The sequence below is a fragment of the Rosa chinensis genome, chromosome 2 (genome assembly GCF_002994745.2).
Source record: "Rosa chinensis cultivar Old Blush chromosome 2, RchiOBHm-V2, whole genome shotgun sequence".
In the NCBI taxonomy this organism is placed as follows: Eukaryota; Viridiplantae; Streptophyta; class Magnoliopsida; order Rosales; family Rosaceae; genus Rosa; species Rosa chinensis.
The window spans coordinates 60662195-60678118 of record NC_037089.1 but is presented as its reverse complement, the minus strand read 5'-3'; the positions used below and the strand labels follow the sequence as shown (position 1 = coordinate 60678118).

Sequence of the window (15924 nt, the reverse complement as noted above, 5' to 3'; positions counted from 1 at the left end):
AATTTGTAATTTAAATAAACACAAATAAAAAATTTCTTAGAACTCAATTTTATATATAGGAACTCGGCCTAAGGTTCCCAGTCTACAAAGAAAGTGCCTGCCAGCACTTCCAAACATGTTGAGCTCTAGAAAAATCACACAGTAGGCGAAGTACGTCTCCTGATGACCCTCACAGAAATGACACCTAGGATCTATAGTTAGCTTTCTTTCCATCTGTGCTCATTTCTGAGGACTCTTAAGAAGAGATTTGTAGCCTTCTGGGTATATGAAGCTGCTAAACCTCCTTCCATTTTCAGACAAGGAGTCAGTAAGAAAATTTTACAATAGATCGTTAATACTGAGTACTGAGGATGTGATCAACAACTGCGGCAGGCAAGCAAGGCAAACCAATTATCTGCATTAATATAACTAGGATCGGTGGCTGAATTATGATATCCCACAGCCAAACCAATTATCAAAATTTACTAGAACTTCCATCCCCAGTTCTCCATATCAAGCCTTGTTTTAATAACATGCACCATGGGGTAGCTTTTCATGCTTGCGAAAAAAAAAAAAAAAAGGTTTCTAGTTTCTTTTGACATGGTATAATGTTACAGTATATATTCTCAATCAACAAAGGGAAATGGTAGGGTACAAAAATTTGGCAAGCCAGGAGCTTATTAGTGTATAATCTGTCAAAATCCTTGTATACACATTCATGTTAGGTGAAATCCATGACTATCTATCCTCTAAAAAAGAAAAAGTAAAAAGAGAAACAGCAATATGCATGACTTTGTGAATAAATATTTCGCTGCCCAGTAAAGTGTCAACCAAAAGCGAAGTTGGAATCACTGTCATCAGCTTGAGCATGATCTTGATTTCATGTTTTTCTGCCTGCATATGATTTTACAATGTGATATTATTACAGAGTCACGCCAAAGTAAAAGGATATAGATATATTGGGAAAAGAAGAAAGGATTAAAAATTAGCCACCAACCAGAATGAATCCTTCTTTTCTTGTGCCAGGAAATCTTCAAATGAAATTCCAGTAAAATCTACATCTTTACTTTCCATTTGCTCTCTGGATTTGGTCTTCAACTCCGTGCAGGCACTAATTTCAAGCATCTTTCATGATAAAGGAGAAACAATCATCAGATTATCTTATAAGAAGAGTGCCACTTCAATTAAATATCAATTTTCTTTTGTTGAGGAGACACAAGTTTTAGAAAATTGTGAAGACCAGGTTTCATCCCATATAAAGAAAATATAAAATAAAAAACTTCCAAACTTCTTCGGTCGTGACTTCTAAGAGAATTAGGACATGAATTTAAATCAGACCAACATCATCAATGGCATGACCTGGAGAGATGTCTAAAATCTTTTATCTTAAACTACAGAGAAAGGGTTATATTGATACCTTCTTGTATGCTGGTGAAAGCTTAAGCTGTTGTTGGAGCCAATTGTAGACAGATGCATCCTCTTCCAGTCTCTTCTGTTCTAATTCTAGCTTGCATATCTGAAATATCAACGCATAAATCCTCTTGATAGATAACCCAAGTACTTGGATAACAATCTTAACTACCAAATTTCAAAATCATTTTGGTCAGCCAGCCAACCTGTTTACGAAGGCGGTCAAAAGAAGATCTATCTGCCTTGTATAGTAAAGCCTTTCTTATTGTGAATTTACGCTGAATGGCATCAGCCCTGTTAAAAAAGGGAAAGGTGATGCAATATTAAAACAATTACAGTCCATGTTACACACGTGATACTGAAAATAAAAAACAAGGAGAAAGTAAAGCTTCTTGAAAATAGTTTGAGAACATACTTGTGCTGTAGCTCATTTCTAGCCTCAACTAAGCAAGTAGCAAACTGTCCAACCTGCATATGAGAAAACAAAAACAATTATATCATTGTAGGTGATTCTGCATGTTACTTAACTATCTTTCTATCATTGAACTGTAAATTGGATGTGTTTGACTAGTCGCAAATCTATGAACTTAAGAAGTTTGGAATATATGCACTATTAATTAAATCTGGAGAATAACAAAGAGCAATATCATGGATTTTCGGCTATCTGCCTCTTTCTAATTTATCTCAAATGTACCATATTTTTCTTGCGAGTAGAAACCAGAAATCACAAAGGTTATGATGAGACACTTTTAACAATTACAAACAGAAAAGTTCAAAATCTTGCTCATATAGTACTGTCAAGAACACAAACATCTAACTTCGTTCATTCTCAAGCAAGTCTAGAGATGAAGACATTTTCAGAGACTAAAGGACAATAAGATGACCTGAAGAGGCAAACCCTCTTAGGCTCAAGTTATCTAACCGATTCTTATACAAGAATAGATTAAGATTTACAGTGCAGAAACAATTAAATTTTGTAAGGAACAGAGATGCTGATAGCCTGATATATCATACATGTTTAGGCATTAATTCCAGAACTGATATCCTGAAGTCATTTAGCACAGTTAAAAAGTGAAACCAAGCTAGTCCTTTTGGTAACTACTAAACTTCAGTAGGCTCATTTCTACCTCAAAGGTTGGACTCAATGTGAGCTTAAGGTATAAACTATAATCTGAAGTCTGCCAACAATCACATAATGCTGGAAACAAATGATTCCTTGGGACATCCAATAAAAACAACATCAAAACAAAGGTCATTTCCAAGCTTGGACTTGGACTATTTTCAAGAACTGCCCACTCATCAAATCAAAAGTCAAGTTCATTGGGACAAATCAAGCAACTCACAACACTCTAACCTCCCAACAGTATAAAAAAATAAGAAACATGGTCTCATTATTGTTTCACATGTAAGAACTATCAATGATCTCCCTTTCACACTGGTGATGCCACACACCTCTCTGTGCTTAAGCATATAAAATTATTACTAAAGTTAATCCTATACAGTCTATACTTATATAACAGAACAACCAAATCTGAGGCTTGCACACTTGATGCTTAACTCAACCTTTTGAACAAGTTAACTCAGCTACTTCGAAAAACAAAGGCAAAAGAAGTATTATGGAGTGCCTTTATGGAGCTCAGATACATGCTCCTCTTTATACTACTTGCCAACTTATTTGACAAAACAATTTTCTAACACAATCTGATAGCTTAAACATGAAAGTACATCTCCCACATTTTTCAAATGTACCTCAACAGGAGAAGTACTAACAGCCTAAATTCAATATGTACCATTACATATCATCATCATGAACAAGTCAGCAGCAAGACAATACCAACAACTCAAACCACATACATTAATACTCTATATGCATACCTCGTCTCACAAGGCTATTATAACCATTTTAAAATACCTGAGAGAGAGTCAACTTCTTGGATGCATTACACTTCATAAGCTCATCATATTGTTTCTTGATCTTTCTTTGTGTAGCACTAGTGGATGACGTAAACGGGTAGAAACACACCACATCAGCCTTGATCTGAGGACCCGAATTCCCTTTCTCACTCATATCCTCCCCACCACCACCATCTTGTTCCAAATGTGATGTATTCTTCTTCTTGGCCCTCTTCTTCTTTTTCACCTTCTCATTGCCGCCGGACCCTTCCCTCTCCTCGTCCTCCGAGCCCGACCCTTTTTGGGCCAAATGGGTCGGGTCATTTTCATTGCCTGCCTGACTGGTCTCGGCCAATGTCTCGGACAGAAACCGCTTTAGTTCAAACAGGTCATTCTGGGTCTGTTGCTTGTGCTCTGTTTTCCTCAGCTTTACGAAAACAAAGAAAGGGATGGCGATGAAGAAAGTGAAGAGGAAGACGAAGAGGCCCAGATTGGACATGGGTGTGTTGCGTTTGGTGAAATCTCAGAACCCGAATTGGATAAAGCCGCCATGAAAACGCGTCATTCACGAAGACATAGAGAGAGAGAGAGAGAGAGAGAGAGAGAGAGAGAGAGAGAGAGAGAGACTGTAGGAGAAAAGAAGGAAGCTTTTATTTGTGATTGGTGAGTTGTGTCGTTGGGGTAAAGTGGGGGTTTTGGATTCAAAGTGAGGGAAGGAAACTCCAGAAGAGGTTGCTAGAAGTACGCTGTTGCTGCTGCTTGGTTTGAAGTTTGAAGTTTGAAGTTTGAGTTATCTTTAATCACTCTCAAGTCTCACGCTTTGCTTTCATATGGAGGAAGATAGGGGTGTCGTGTTGTAACTCCCATAACAAGCTCTGCCACACCTGTACCCAGTCTTCGTAGTATTTGTATTTATTTGGGGTATTCTCATTTGGTGACCATGGATTGGTTAATCTCGTATACAATATAATCTCCCAATCTTTCACTCATTTCTCAAAAAAAAAAAAAAAAATTAGGTATCTTGGGATATTTATGAGTAAATAGGGTTTTCGACCTCATCCACGTGATGTTATAGATCGGCATTTAGATTCACAAGTTTGAGTATGTTATCAAGGTTATCAGAATTTATAGGTGTTTTTCGAGTTTGGTACATGATTACATGAGTCATGTAGATTAGGCCTAAAACAATTTTTATGGTGTAAATTCTTTAGAATTGAAGCATTTTACTGACCTTTTGTCTTCTCTATTTGATGTGTATGGGGAAAGTGGTCTAATCCCGAAACCCATGGATGATAGTTTCTTCTCAAATTGAAGGTGAAGATATCAATTTTGAGGTATAAACATTATTAGTCTTCTACTTGCTTATAGCTATAGTACTGTTTTTGATTACATTATAGTTGCTTGTAGGCTTGTAGCCTTGTAGCTATCATGTTGTATTGTTGATATCAATAAAAGAATCCCTTGATTCACCTTGTGAAAGTTTTTACTCCGATTATCAGAAGGCATGGGTTTGAGTGTGACCGCTGTTTTAGAGCCAATGAAAGCAAATTGTTTATGTCCTGACTTTTCAGAGCATACAAGGAGGGGTGACCACTGTTTTAGAGTTAAGGACTGCCATATACAAATAAATGGGTTGCAATTAAGCATATAAGGATGCAGATGAATGCACAGCTTGATTAATCATATCAAACAGAGGTTTGCATCTAGGTACATTATGCGTATGAATTAGATACTATCAATTAAACTTGATTCATTGTGGTGACTAGCATGTTACCAGCTCACTGTTTGATATTTGGACCACATGAAGTAGCTAGCTTTGCTTCTTTGTACCGTTCAAGCTTTTTTTTTTTTTTTTTTTTTTTTTTTTTGACTGGACGACAATGTAACTCCCCACCCTATCACATTCCTGATGTCAGTGAGATTTGAACCCGTGACCTCCACAATGTTAGTTTGGCTGACTAACCAACAGGTCACGGCTCACTGACCCGTTCAAGCATTGTTATGTACTCGAGGTTGAATGTTCAGTAAGAAATGTAAACTCTCTATCACTTGGTTATTGTATTAATTTCTTATGTTCTCATCATGTGAATATCTTTTTTATCTTAGTTTGCCTCTCTTTCTGTTTGTATATTTTAGACCAAGAGCAACTTATTGAAGACGTGCTGGATTTAACATTGGAATGACAAAGCCATACCAACTGAATATCTTTTTAATTTCAGTTTCATCACCCATCTCGACCAAAAGGACAAACAAACATTTTTAATCAATGATTTTAGTGGATCTATATGTTCATTTATGAATTTGGAGTACTTGTATATTTCAATTTCAATTTTAATTTCATGACTATGAGAATTTTGAGTCTATTATGTATTAACTTTTGATAGTTTCATGTAATGGTTTGCTATTTTGCTTTAAATTTGTTGATTTCCAAAGCAACAATGAAAAAGAGTTTCAATGGGTAATGAGTTGGAAAACAGTTTCAAAAAATGAAAAAGATAATTAGTTTTAATTTTTTGTTAGCAGATCTTAACGGGTTTTAGTGGCTATTTTTTTTGTTAATGGATCTTAACGGGTAATGGATTGAAAAAGAGTTTAATAAAATAACAGTCTTAACGGGGTAACCCACAAACTCATCAAGTTCAACCCTTTATAATCCGTTAAGATCGCAACCGTTAAAACCCGCCCAACCCTCTCATTTGCCAGGCCCAGATGACCTGAAAAAGTTATATGTATTAGCAATGGTTGCAAACTTGCAATGGCGCAGCTAGCAAATCAGACTAGTTGAGCTAGGATCTCAAGTTCAAGTAAAATGATAAACTCGAACAATATATATAACATTTATGATATATATTCCCTGTCGATGTAATTAAGAAGTTTCAAGTTACAGTGAGGAACGGCGCTCTTGTGGGTTGGCCGGCTCCGGTTAAAAAAAATAATCGTGCAAGACTACAAAATTGGATTACTTGGTACATATTTTGATTATTCAAAGAAGGGTGTGGTTGTGACCTGTGAATTGGAATGAAACTTTCAGACAGCACCAGGTAAGCAACTAAGCAGTTAAGCACCCATGCCAGAGAGTTTGATAATAAGTTGATACTATTACCATTGAAAACTTTCTTACAAATTACAATAATAATAAAGCAATGAAGCAATTGCTTCTCAACTCGAAATTGAAGTATTTAAATTACTTGGAAACCAGATGCTTCCATACTAACTAAGCAGTTGCACATGGACTCAAAATTAGTATCATCTCGATGTGCTTCCGATCCACCACGCTTTGATTCCACATCTTTTGTAGCTTGCATGGAACCATTGAATCAGAGGATAGTATGTACATAAAGCTTATATCCAGACTCTCCCACAATCATCACAATCTCTTATAGGCTTTCAACCATGTGGTGTGTTGTATATTTGTACAACTTCACCTAGGAGAAGCCAAAATTGAATGGTTGCGCTGATCTTGTGCGTAGATTTTAGCTTACCGAATGATAATTAACCGAAATTGCTGTGTTGTAACAGTGTGAAGAAATCAATATTAGGACCTCCATTCGTGTATTTGAGACTCGGAACCATTAGCTGCAAATGGCCTCCACAGAGAGTTTCTTCATGACATTTGGACATGGATCCCCTCCAAAATTCTCAGGTGATACAGTAACTGAGCATGAGTTCTGTCCAATGCAACTCTGCAAGAATAAAGTCATTCTTTAATATTCATGCAGGAGCGGAAAAGGAGAGGGTAGGAGTACAAAAACAAGAATAACAACATTAAAATGAGCTACGAAGAGGCCAAAAGTTATTTGGTATAATGTTCAAGGTTTTCAGATTCTTCTGAAACAACTGAGGCCATGTAGCCAAAGCTTGACCATCTTTGTTGACTTGGATCATAAATAACAACAGATTTGCTAATATGACCGAGGACTTGCTGGAAAGAGCTGATAATTTGAATCATCAAACTCAAAAGAAGAAAGGAAGTTCCATGGCATAGATGCTATTAGAATTTATAATTTTATATTTACCAGTTACATGGAAAGAAAAAGATGAAAATAGTTGAGCAAGATAGTATACCCTCTGAAAAGCATCATAAGACTTGTGAGCATGACAGCCCCCTTCCCGGAAGCTTCCACAAACCCCTATTGGCGTTCCGAAGCTAGCAAACTTTATTGATGAGATTTTCTGCCCAGGGCCACATGACAAATGAGCTTTAGGCCTTAGAGGTTTATTGACCCTTCCTGAGACTTGCATCTGCCAACTCATAAGATTTGGTTGCCACTCATAAATATCAGCACATATACTATCTACTTCCCTTCTGACCAAAAATATCCCATTTGGATCGCCACCCCACTCTTCTAACACAACCAACAAATTGCCTGCTGGGTTCAGCCATGAACGAGGAACATGATACCTGAAGTTATTAACATTAACCATTTTGTCAGTAACTCTAAGTACGCATAAACACAGCTCAAAACTCAAGTTTGCTTTTACTCACCATCTCTGGGAAGCCTCCCCACAGTTACTTAAGCATTTCTTCTCACTAAATGTTCCGGCGTAGTTACATTCGCCACAAGTACCAGATGCTTTATAAGCAGGCCAATAACGGCCAATACTCTGGCCATTTATCCATACTTGGCCTTTGCCCATGCTGCCCATATCTAAAGCCAATGGCGAATTTCCAGCTGGTCTATTGAAAGTCGTCTGGAACCATTACAAAAAGGACAGATTTTAATATGGTTTATGTTGTAAACTCCAGAACCTAAGAAACAAGTCTCAGTTGAATACTCACTTTGTACCATGTAAGAGGCTGCCTTTGTGCCACAAAAGACCCCTGAGTCCACTCTACTGAGGAACTGCCACTCAGCGAATGAAGACTCAAAGCTTCTCCTTTAAGCCCAATCTGATTCACAAGATGCAATTAATAAATCTCTTACATACTAGGAACATAAGGGAAGGCAAAGTGGAATGTGACAACATACCTTATAAGACCATTTCTGCCATGACAAGTCCCTCCTTCCCTCATTAAGACCATTTAATATGACTGGGCCAAGAATGCCAGCATTCCATGTCTCAAAATGTGGCCCAACGTTCTGAACACAAATCACAGAATACAGAGTCAAAATGCATTGGGGTTGTGAGTATGTGAGCAAGTTAGAGAGAGAGAGAGGAGGAAACTAACCGGCAGACCAACAGCGATGCTGAGAAGAGCAATTTGGTTGCTACCAGCTCTCAAATTCACACCTTGATTAAATGTTAGTTTTGGGGTTTCTAAACTTCCATAAGCAGTTCCTGAGAAAAAGTTGGTAATAAAATGTTATTGGGGAATATTAAATAGTGATTAAGCAATAAATCAGCTGTATTAGACATTACACATGTTGTTTACTATGTTGTGTTTGAAAACAAGATGAAGGGTGAAAACTGAACTTGTAGCATAAAGTGATAAAGGTATACCGTAGTTCAAAGCATGTGTGCCATATAAATTTATAGATCACAATTCACTTTATGCAATTCATTGTTTAGTACAGAGTATAACTGGTACACTCTCTTTAAGTAGCATGGCCAGAAACAATATAAATCAATCTGTTGCCTACCTGCAAGTTGACCGTTGATGAAAACACGCAAAATATGACCAGCTGATAAGACTGTGAGTACAGGATAATTTCCACTTCTTAAAAAGTACTCATTGGGATCAATCTCAACACTGCAAAGGGAAGATAATCAATGGTATGAATCAGCCGAGGGTAATTTCCTTAAAACAAAGTTCATCAAAACGACTGGTTGGGTAATATAATACTCACTCTGTCATGTACCACAAATAATCAGTGGCATCTCTAGTGGTATTTATCTGCTCCAATAATCCGGCTGTGGTAAATGAAGTGTCACTATACGTGGCACTTTCGTCATTGTAAGCCTGCCAAGAGAATCCTCCATGAATAGGAACACGGGGCATCTTCATCCGTGCACTTTGCGCACCAATCTGTCACATGGTAAACAAGGCAAAACATTATTGACTGAATTCCAATGGTGGTCTAACTTTGACTAACTACTTAAACAGTTTTGAGAAGATTCTCTTGCCACATACAGGACTCGTTTATATAATTTACAAAAGATAATTATTTGTCAAGTTAGCATTCATAAATTTGGAGCTTCTAATAAATCTCGACAACTGAGTGGAAAATTTGGAGAACATAATCAATTTATCAAAAGCTTTTCCCTCACCCTTGCAGTATTATAAACTGTGTTCTTGCAGTCAGGAAGAATGCTAATAGACCAAGGAGGCAGGTTGTAATGCATGTTCCCGAATGCCACTTTTGCAAATGATCTTTGGTTGTAATTTGCAAGAAATGCGGCACAAGCTCCAGAATTTGATTTGAATACATGAGCCTATAAGGTGATAATTTAACCAGAAGCTGTTACCTTCAGAGTCGATGTAAAAGGACAAAAATAAAGAACAAAAGATAATAAGTTTCAGAGTATCACAAGTAGCTTACCTCTTGATAACGTCCAAGGGGTGTTACAGTAGGATCACTAGAAACTAGAGCTGGTTCGCACAACTTTATTGCTCTATGCAAATCTTTCAAATGGCCCCATTTAGGTTGCCTCAACAGTCCTGCATAGAGAAAGAGCTATGAATGTTCATGTTCAAGTAAAATAATAGTTATTTACAGAATTACTGCATCAAATTGACCTTTAATTACTTTAAGGAAAAGAAAGATGTGAGAGATGATGAGGGTTAGCTTTACGGCGCTTGATGTGGGAAGCTTATATTATAGACTAACATTCAACAAATTAGAAATGATTTTCCAACTAAAGCAATGTCCAAAGATTGATCATTTGCCAGACAAAGGATACATGAATGACAGGGTAACATATCCCATCTAAAATGCTTTGTGCGTACCATATTCATCCAGAGGAGCATCGTAATCATAACTGGTAGCGATGAAAGGACCACCAGCAGTTCGCCCAAAATTTGTTCCTCCATGGTACTGGAATCATAAAAACATCCAATTACATTTATTGAGATGTTCAGGAATCTGATTTAACTTGGTAACTTCTATAATACAACCTTACCATATAATAGTTGATGAATGATCCACCCTTTTGTATAAACTTCGCAACTGAAAATGCCAAATCCTCAGCTGGTCGGTAAGGAACTGCACCTCCAAACTCAGTAAACCTGCAGAAACAGAGTAAGTATAGCCAGAAGAAACCTATGAGCCATTTATCAACCTAAACCTTGAGTAGGTTGTAACTACTACCAGTACATGTACTGATTCTTATTATAGGCCACGAGCTTCAATAACTTACCATCCAGTCCAGGCTTCAGTCCACATCTTTGGTTTATAAGCCTTGTTTGGAGAGAAGTAGTCACAATAGAAGCCATTGCAAGCGTTAATCTGTTGAGACAAATAAATCATTAGGAAACAAAAAATAAATAAAGAACCAAGATAACAAACCACACCAAGGCAAATAACAAAACATGTTCTTAATAGCTGAAAAATTTAACCACAAACATGACTCTCAAATCAGGTTACAAAATACAAATCAAATGCATCTCCAGTCCTCCAATCTCCAATATGAGAAAAGGCTTTAGTAATGTTTACCTGCAGCCCTACTAATCCAAGCTGAAAAGGACAGGAACACAGTTGAACAAAAAGACATGGCCATCATTCAATCATTACAAAACAAAACCTCTATGAAAAGTTAAAAGAAATGACAATATGACCAACAGGAGAGAGAGAGAGAGAGAGAGAGAGAGAGAGAGAGATAAAGAAAATATCAACCATGTGCAATGAGGGATCATTATTCATGTCTACCATGACAATCTCTAAAACGACACACTATTGAGTAGCAACCCCACTAAGAAGACGGAAGATAACATGAACGCCATCCATAAATGGATTCCAGAACATGACAAGTAATAGGTGAAGAAAGATAAAAGTCAGGGGGACACTTACAACAGGATCAGGGGCATCATCTTGTTTGCACATGACCCAGGGGACACCAGTGTTTAGTCCCACAGCCATTTGAGCTGCCCAGTCAGTGTAGGCTTTACCTGGTGCACCAATTTCGTATTCCATGGGTCCATACTCATTTTCAATCTGTCAACAGGTTGATAGTAAAAGATATTTCTCTCAGTTCGCTAGCTCCATTTATCGAAAGAATGACACATTAGAGAAAATTAGAGTGAAAAAAGAATTTATGGGAAAATTTAAAGCTGCAGATTGGATTAACTACCTGGGATAGAATGATTGGACCACCGTGAGACTCAAACAACCTTTCTGCTTTCATCATGTTTACAATCTTTGTAGTGAATCTTTGCATTTGATCCTTCAAAATGTAACTCAGGAATCAGAATTTGGATGCAAGTGTAAATAAATCAATGAAATGACCGAAAAGATGGATGATGATGCGAACCTTGAAAGGTCCATTATCTGTTCTGAATTGGATACCAGGAATGTACTTCAGCCAAACAGGAAACCCCCTGCAAATTGAAACAAGAAATTTTGCTTCAAAACCAGAACTTTTAAACTATATTTCCCATATTACTGTTTTGAGGAATATTTCATAATTTATTCCCTCTTACCCAAAGTTCCACTCTGCACAAACATAAGGACCAATCCTGAGATGAACATAAAGGCCTGCCTGCTGTACCAGCTTGATAAATTTGACCAGATCATAGTTGTCCCCAAAATAGTACTGCACAAGAATAAAAACCAAATAAGCAAAAATGGCAACCTGCTTAATTGCATGGGCAGAAAGCAAAGCATCAAAAACAGAAGTTGCCACTGTGAGAATTACTTTGCCAGGTGAAGGTTCATGCCCATTCCAGAAAACATAAGTCTGAATCACATCCAAGCCTCCTTTCTTGGCTTTCTGAATAAGATCTGGCCACATCTGCAACAAACACAAAAATCCCAACACTTGATAAAACAAACTAAACCCCCAAATATATATATATATATAAAATGAACTAATTTATAAACAGAGAAGATGACCCAGTTGCAGAAAAGCAAATAAGGAGAGCAAGAAGATGTAAAGACTGAAACTTTAGAGAGGCCCATGAAGCACATTTAGTACAAATACCTCAGGGGTGCTTCTTGGGTAGTGAATAGATCCAGAAATGAGGATCCTCCTCTGGCCATTGATGACAATAGACTTGGAATCATAAGAAACAGAGGCTTTAACAGAAGAGAAACAAGAACACAAGAGCAGCAGCAGGGCTACCACATTCCACATTACAAGCCTCAAACCCATGATAACATCAGCAGCCCAAAGCAGCAAGCTTTCCACCCTCTTAATTAGTTAGCTCCACCAAAGCAATGACCTTTTTGCTATATTCTTTCTCTGCCACTTTATTATATGCTTCCTTTTGCTTGAGAGGGACAAAGGAAACCCAGCTGGGGTGTCCTGCTTTTTTCTCTCTAGGGGCAAAAAAAAAAATGGGAGGTAAATTGAAACAGAGGGAGAGAGGAAAAGAGCAGAGTTGGGTTTAGAACCCACGACAGTACTAGCTAGAGTGTTGAGTGTGGACTTGAGGGTTTTATTTTTGTGCAAAATAGAAGATGCTTTGCAGCTGCTTATAAACACTGAGGTGCGGGAAGGTCTGAGAGTGGGTCCAGTTTGGACCCAGTTTCAAAGGCCCTTGGGACCCACATTTTGGCATCACTATCCCCCCAAAGGAGCTTTATTCTCTCCAATGGACCAATTGATTTTCCTGGGAAATTATTTGTTAAGCGAACTTAGTAAGTAGAAAAGTTTTTAAGTAATTAGGATTTAGAGGTCTGTCAATTTCAAATTTCAGTCCCAGAACAAACAAAAAAAGGTTAAACCCGGGGACATTTTTACTGTGTTTTTGGTTTTCAACTTTTCATTGTAAAATAGCACAAAGATTCTTAACGAATCCCCAGACGGGGTAGGTTCTAAATTATTTGACCGCAATATCTGTGTTGTGTTGTGTTTGTGTTTGCATGGAAAACGCGTGAACAGTGATAAATCACACTAAATTCGATCCAACTGTTAATAAATGCAATCACCGTGAATTCTGGGTCACCCACCTGAATAATTTTTCCAGCATCATGCCTCCTGGTGATTACGTTAATCTTTTTAGTGCTTTGAAAATTTTGAATGGTGAGACTATATTCTAAAACTTTAAATGAACTTAAAATTGTCCTAGTAAAGGATTGATCAAGGATATTGATCTCCTCCAAGGTAATAAGAAAGAGTAATATGCAAACTATCAAATAATTTTATCAGTCACAATTCATAGTCGGAGGTGTTTCATAGTTAAATGAAATTTGTCAAACACGGCTCTCAATTCATCACATTAGAACTCAAATTAATAAAGATCATGATTAATTCACGACTGTTGTGGTTAATTGAGTTACGTAATTCATAGTTCGTGTAAGGAAACACCACAGGTGGTCGAGTTGGTAAGAGCCTCTAAGTGTGGAACCCCCACACCCAAGTTCGAATCCCGCCGACACTGATTGGGGTTAAATCTCAATCTATTCTTGGTAACCGGGGGGAGAGGAAGCGTTCTGATATGATACCCCGGCACGGATTAATCTCTGAGCCTAAGAAACATTTGTGGAACCATGTGATCTCGATAAAATAAATAATCGTGTAAAGAAATTCCAAAATATGTTAACATATGATATACATAGAATTACGTATCACTTTTCTGACTTAATTACTAAAATAAGAACTTACTATAATCTAATGAAAGCCTTAGTTACTTTAATGATGACTTTTTTTTTTCTAGTTACAGCATGAAATTAAACCTCAAAATGGTAACATGAGTGTTTATATCACATGTGTATAGAGTGCAAACACCGAAAATACACGGCTGAATAGCCACCAGAGACCGTCTCTTAGCCGGCCAAAAAGACGACAGAGCTCCCCATACAAAGTTGGACAAATTGCCAACACACACGTCGGCTGGCGCCACCCCCGGTGACCGGCAAGATGTGGGTGTAGAATAACACTGAAACTGGTTATAAGGCTTTCAGCATATGTGAGAACATACTCCGACATCGAAACATATTTGGGCACACAACCCAAGGTCTCCTATAAAAAGGGGAAAATACTTCTCAATCGAATAAGTTTACTATTCAACTCTACATCGTGACCCTACCCCTTATCTCACAGAGATACTGACTTACGCATTGGAGGGTTATATATAGGCCGGCAACTCCAGTCTCCTCCTAACCTATTTCTGTCTTGGTAGGTACCGGAACAGAGAACCACATCCCATGAATTTATGAATAGCGGCTCCCGATATCAGCAGAAACAATGAGTTCTCAAAATGAAAAATATTAACGTACGTATGATATACAAAGCTAGAGTTAATTTAAAACTAATGTGATTTTGCAAGCGTTGACGGAAGTTTACAACTTCTATCAGTAGATTTGCTTGAACTGCAACTACCAAGTACCAACCGGTCCGTATGAACCACTTTCCTTCTTTCATATATTAATACGAAGACGTCCACGGAAAGATCCACTAGAATCAAACATCAATTAGATCTAACAAGAAACTAATCAAGAAACATGTAATAAATCTTTCTAATCTTGTTCAATGAAAGAATTTAGTTTAATTTCTCAAATTTTGAGCTCCATCCGGAATTTGATCAAGAATTACCCTAAACTCACAGTATAGTAATTAACTCTAAATTCCTAACATTTGCCACTTGGTTATATATATACCGCTTGGCATTTCCATGAACATTTTGAAAAAAAAAAATTGACAACCATCGATTTAAGTGTTAACCTCGTCATAAGTCTAACATTAATCAATAGCAGTCATTTGAATGCTAGCTAGAGCACACCATACGTACCCATCAATCCTCGTCTTAAGAAGGCCTTTTTCTTTTAACCAAACAACTAGTTTGTCTTCTAATCCACTCAACAACAAATGGAAGCCAAATGTAACAAAAGTGGAGTTCCATGACTCCAAATGTGTACAGGTTGCAATCACATTAAGACTTTCTAATGTGCATGATCATGATTCCAGTGTTAAGTTCAATCCTCCTTCAAAATCTCAAAGAAATAACGAACCCAAATCTTCATACGCGTAAAACAACGAAAACTCTCACTTTCAGATATTAAAAAGGAATAGAAATAGTTTACTTGCCGGGAGGAGAAAGCCAGCCAAAGAGAAAAAGATAAGCTAGGAGGTCCAAAGAGCTTTTGTATACAAAGGACCTTGTATATCTGTAATTTGTATCTATTAGTATTTCTGTTAAGAGTGTCGTATAATTAAAGCAAGGTCCCATAAAGAAAACACTTGCATGCACTCCCTCCCCACTCTCCCACCAACACAATTCATCAGCATGCATTATTAGTTTATTACAAGCACCTACCAAATATCCACCTCCCAATATTTCCAACATTGTCTAAACCCAAATCATTACTAGGGGTTTTTACTAAAGCTAGCTAGCTATACTAAATATCTCAGGCTAATCAAAATGGCAATTTTGCTGTTGGAGACTTGGAGCGTCAGATTCTGCTTCAATCAGTGAAGGGTATCTCTGAAATTTCACTTCCCGTAATTGGAAGGATCTGTGCTTTGTTTTTCAACCAGGAAAGGGTTCAATTATTTTTGTGGTGATCCCTGTTTGCATCTTAGCTGTGGTGATGCTATGGAAGA

At 37.4% G+C, this 15924-nt stretch overlaps 2 protein-coding genes across 2 annotated transcripts; both read right to left on the bottom strand.

Moving 5' to 3' along the window:
• Positions 1–572: 572 nt before the first annotated feature.
• On the bottom strand, positions 573–4151 carry LOC112190973. The gene is made up of 6 exons (XM_024330489.2): positions 3302–4151; positions 1805–1857; positions 1596–1683; positions 1397–1495; positions 977–1104; positions 573–873 (listed from the first exon to the last, which is right to left on the bottom strand). The coding sequence occupies exons 1-6, from the start codon at positions 3779–3781 to the stop codon at positions 837–839; spliced, it is 885 nt and encodes a 294-aa protein (XP_024186257.1). The 5' UTR covers positions 3782–4151; the 3' UTR covers positions 573–836.
• Positions 4152–6412: 2261 nt separating this feature from the next.
• On the bottom strand, positions 6413–12766 carry LOC112187465 (beta-galactosidase 1). The gene is made up of 19 exons (XM_024326264.2): positions 12361–12766; positions 12076–12171; positions 11861–11973; positions 11692–11758; positions 11512–11604; positions 11232–11375; positions 10582–10670; positions 10345–10450; positions 10172–10259; positions 9765–9883; positions 9493–9657; positions 9072–9250; positions 8865–8974; positions 8453–8562; positions 8253–8363; positions 8063–8173; positions 7769–7974; positions 7348–7684; positions 6413–6965 (listed from the first exon to the last, which is right to left on the bottom strand). The coding sequence occupies exons 1-19, from the start codon at positions 12529–12531 to the stop codon at positions 6855–6857; spliced, it is 2526 nt and encodes an 841-aa protein (XP_024182032.1). The 5' UTR covers positions 12532–12766; the 3' UTR covers positions 6413–6854.
• Positions 12767–15924: the final 3158 nt, after the last annotated feature.

Bases quoted from the DNA above. Each gene is read 5' to 3' on its own strand.
- LOC112190973 (XM_024330489.2), bottom strand. From the start codon at position 3,781: ATGTCCAATCTGGGCCTCTTCGTCTTCCTCTTCACTTTCTTCATCGCC. The intron at 1,858-3,301 runs GTATTTTAAAAT...TCTCATATGCAG, and splicing joins AGAAGTTGACTCTCTCTCAG to GTTGGACAGTTTGCTACTTG. The intron at 874-976 runs GTTGGTGGCTAA...AATCATATGCAG, and splicing joins GAAAAGAAGGATTCATTCTG to GCAGAAAAACATGAAATCAA.
- LOC112187465 (XM_024326264.2), bottom strand. From the start codon at position 12,531: ATGGGTTTGAGGCTTGTAATGTGGAATGTGGTAGCCCTGCTGCTGCTC. The intron at 10,671-11,231 runs GTAAGTGTCCCC...TTGTCTCAACAG, and splicing joins ATGATGCCCCTGATCCTGTT to ATTAACGCTTGCAATGGCTT. The intron at 8,174-8,252 runs GTATGTTGTCAC...CTTGTGAATCAG, and splicing joins GGCAGAAATGGTCTTATAAG to ATTGGGCTTAAAGGAGAAGC.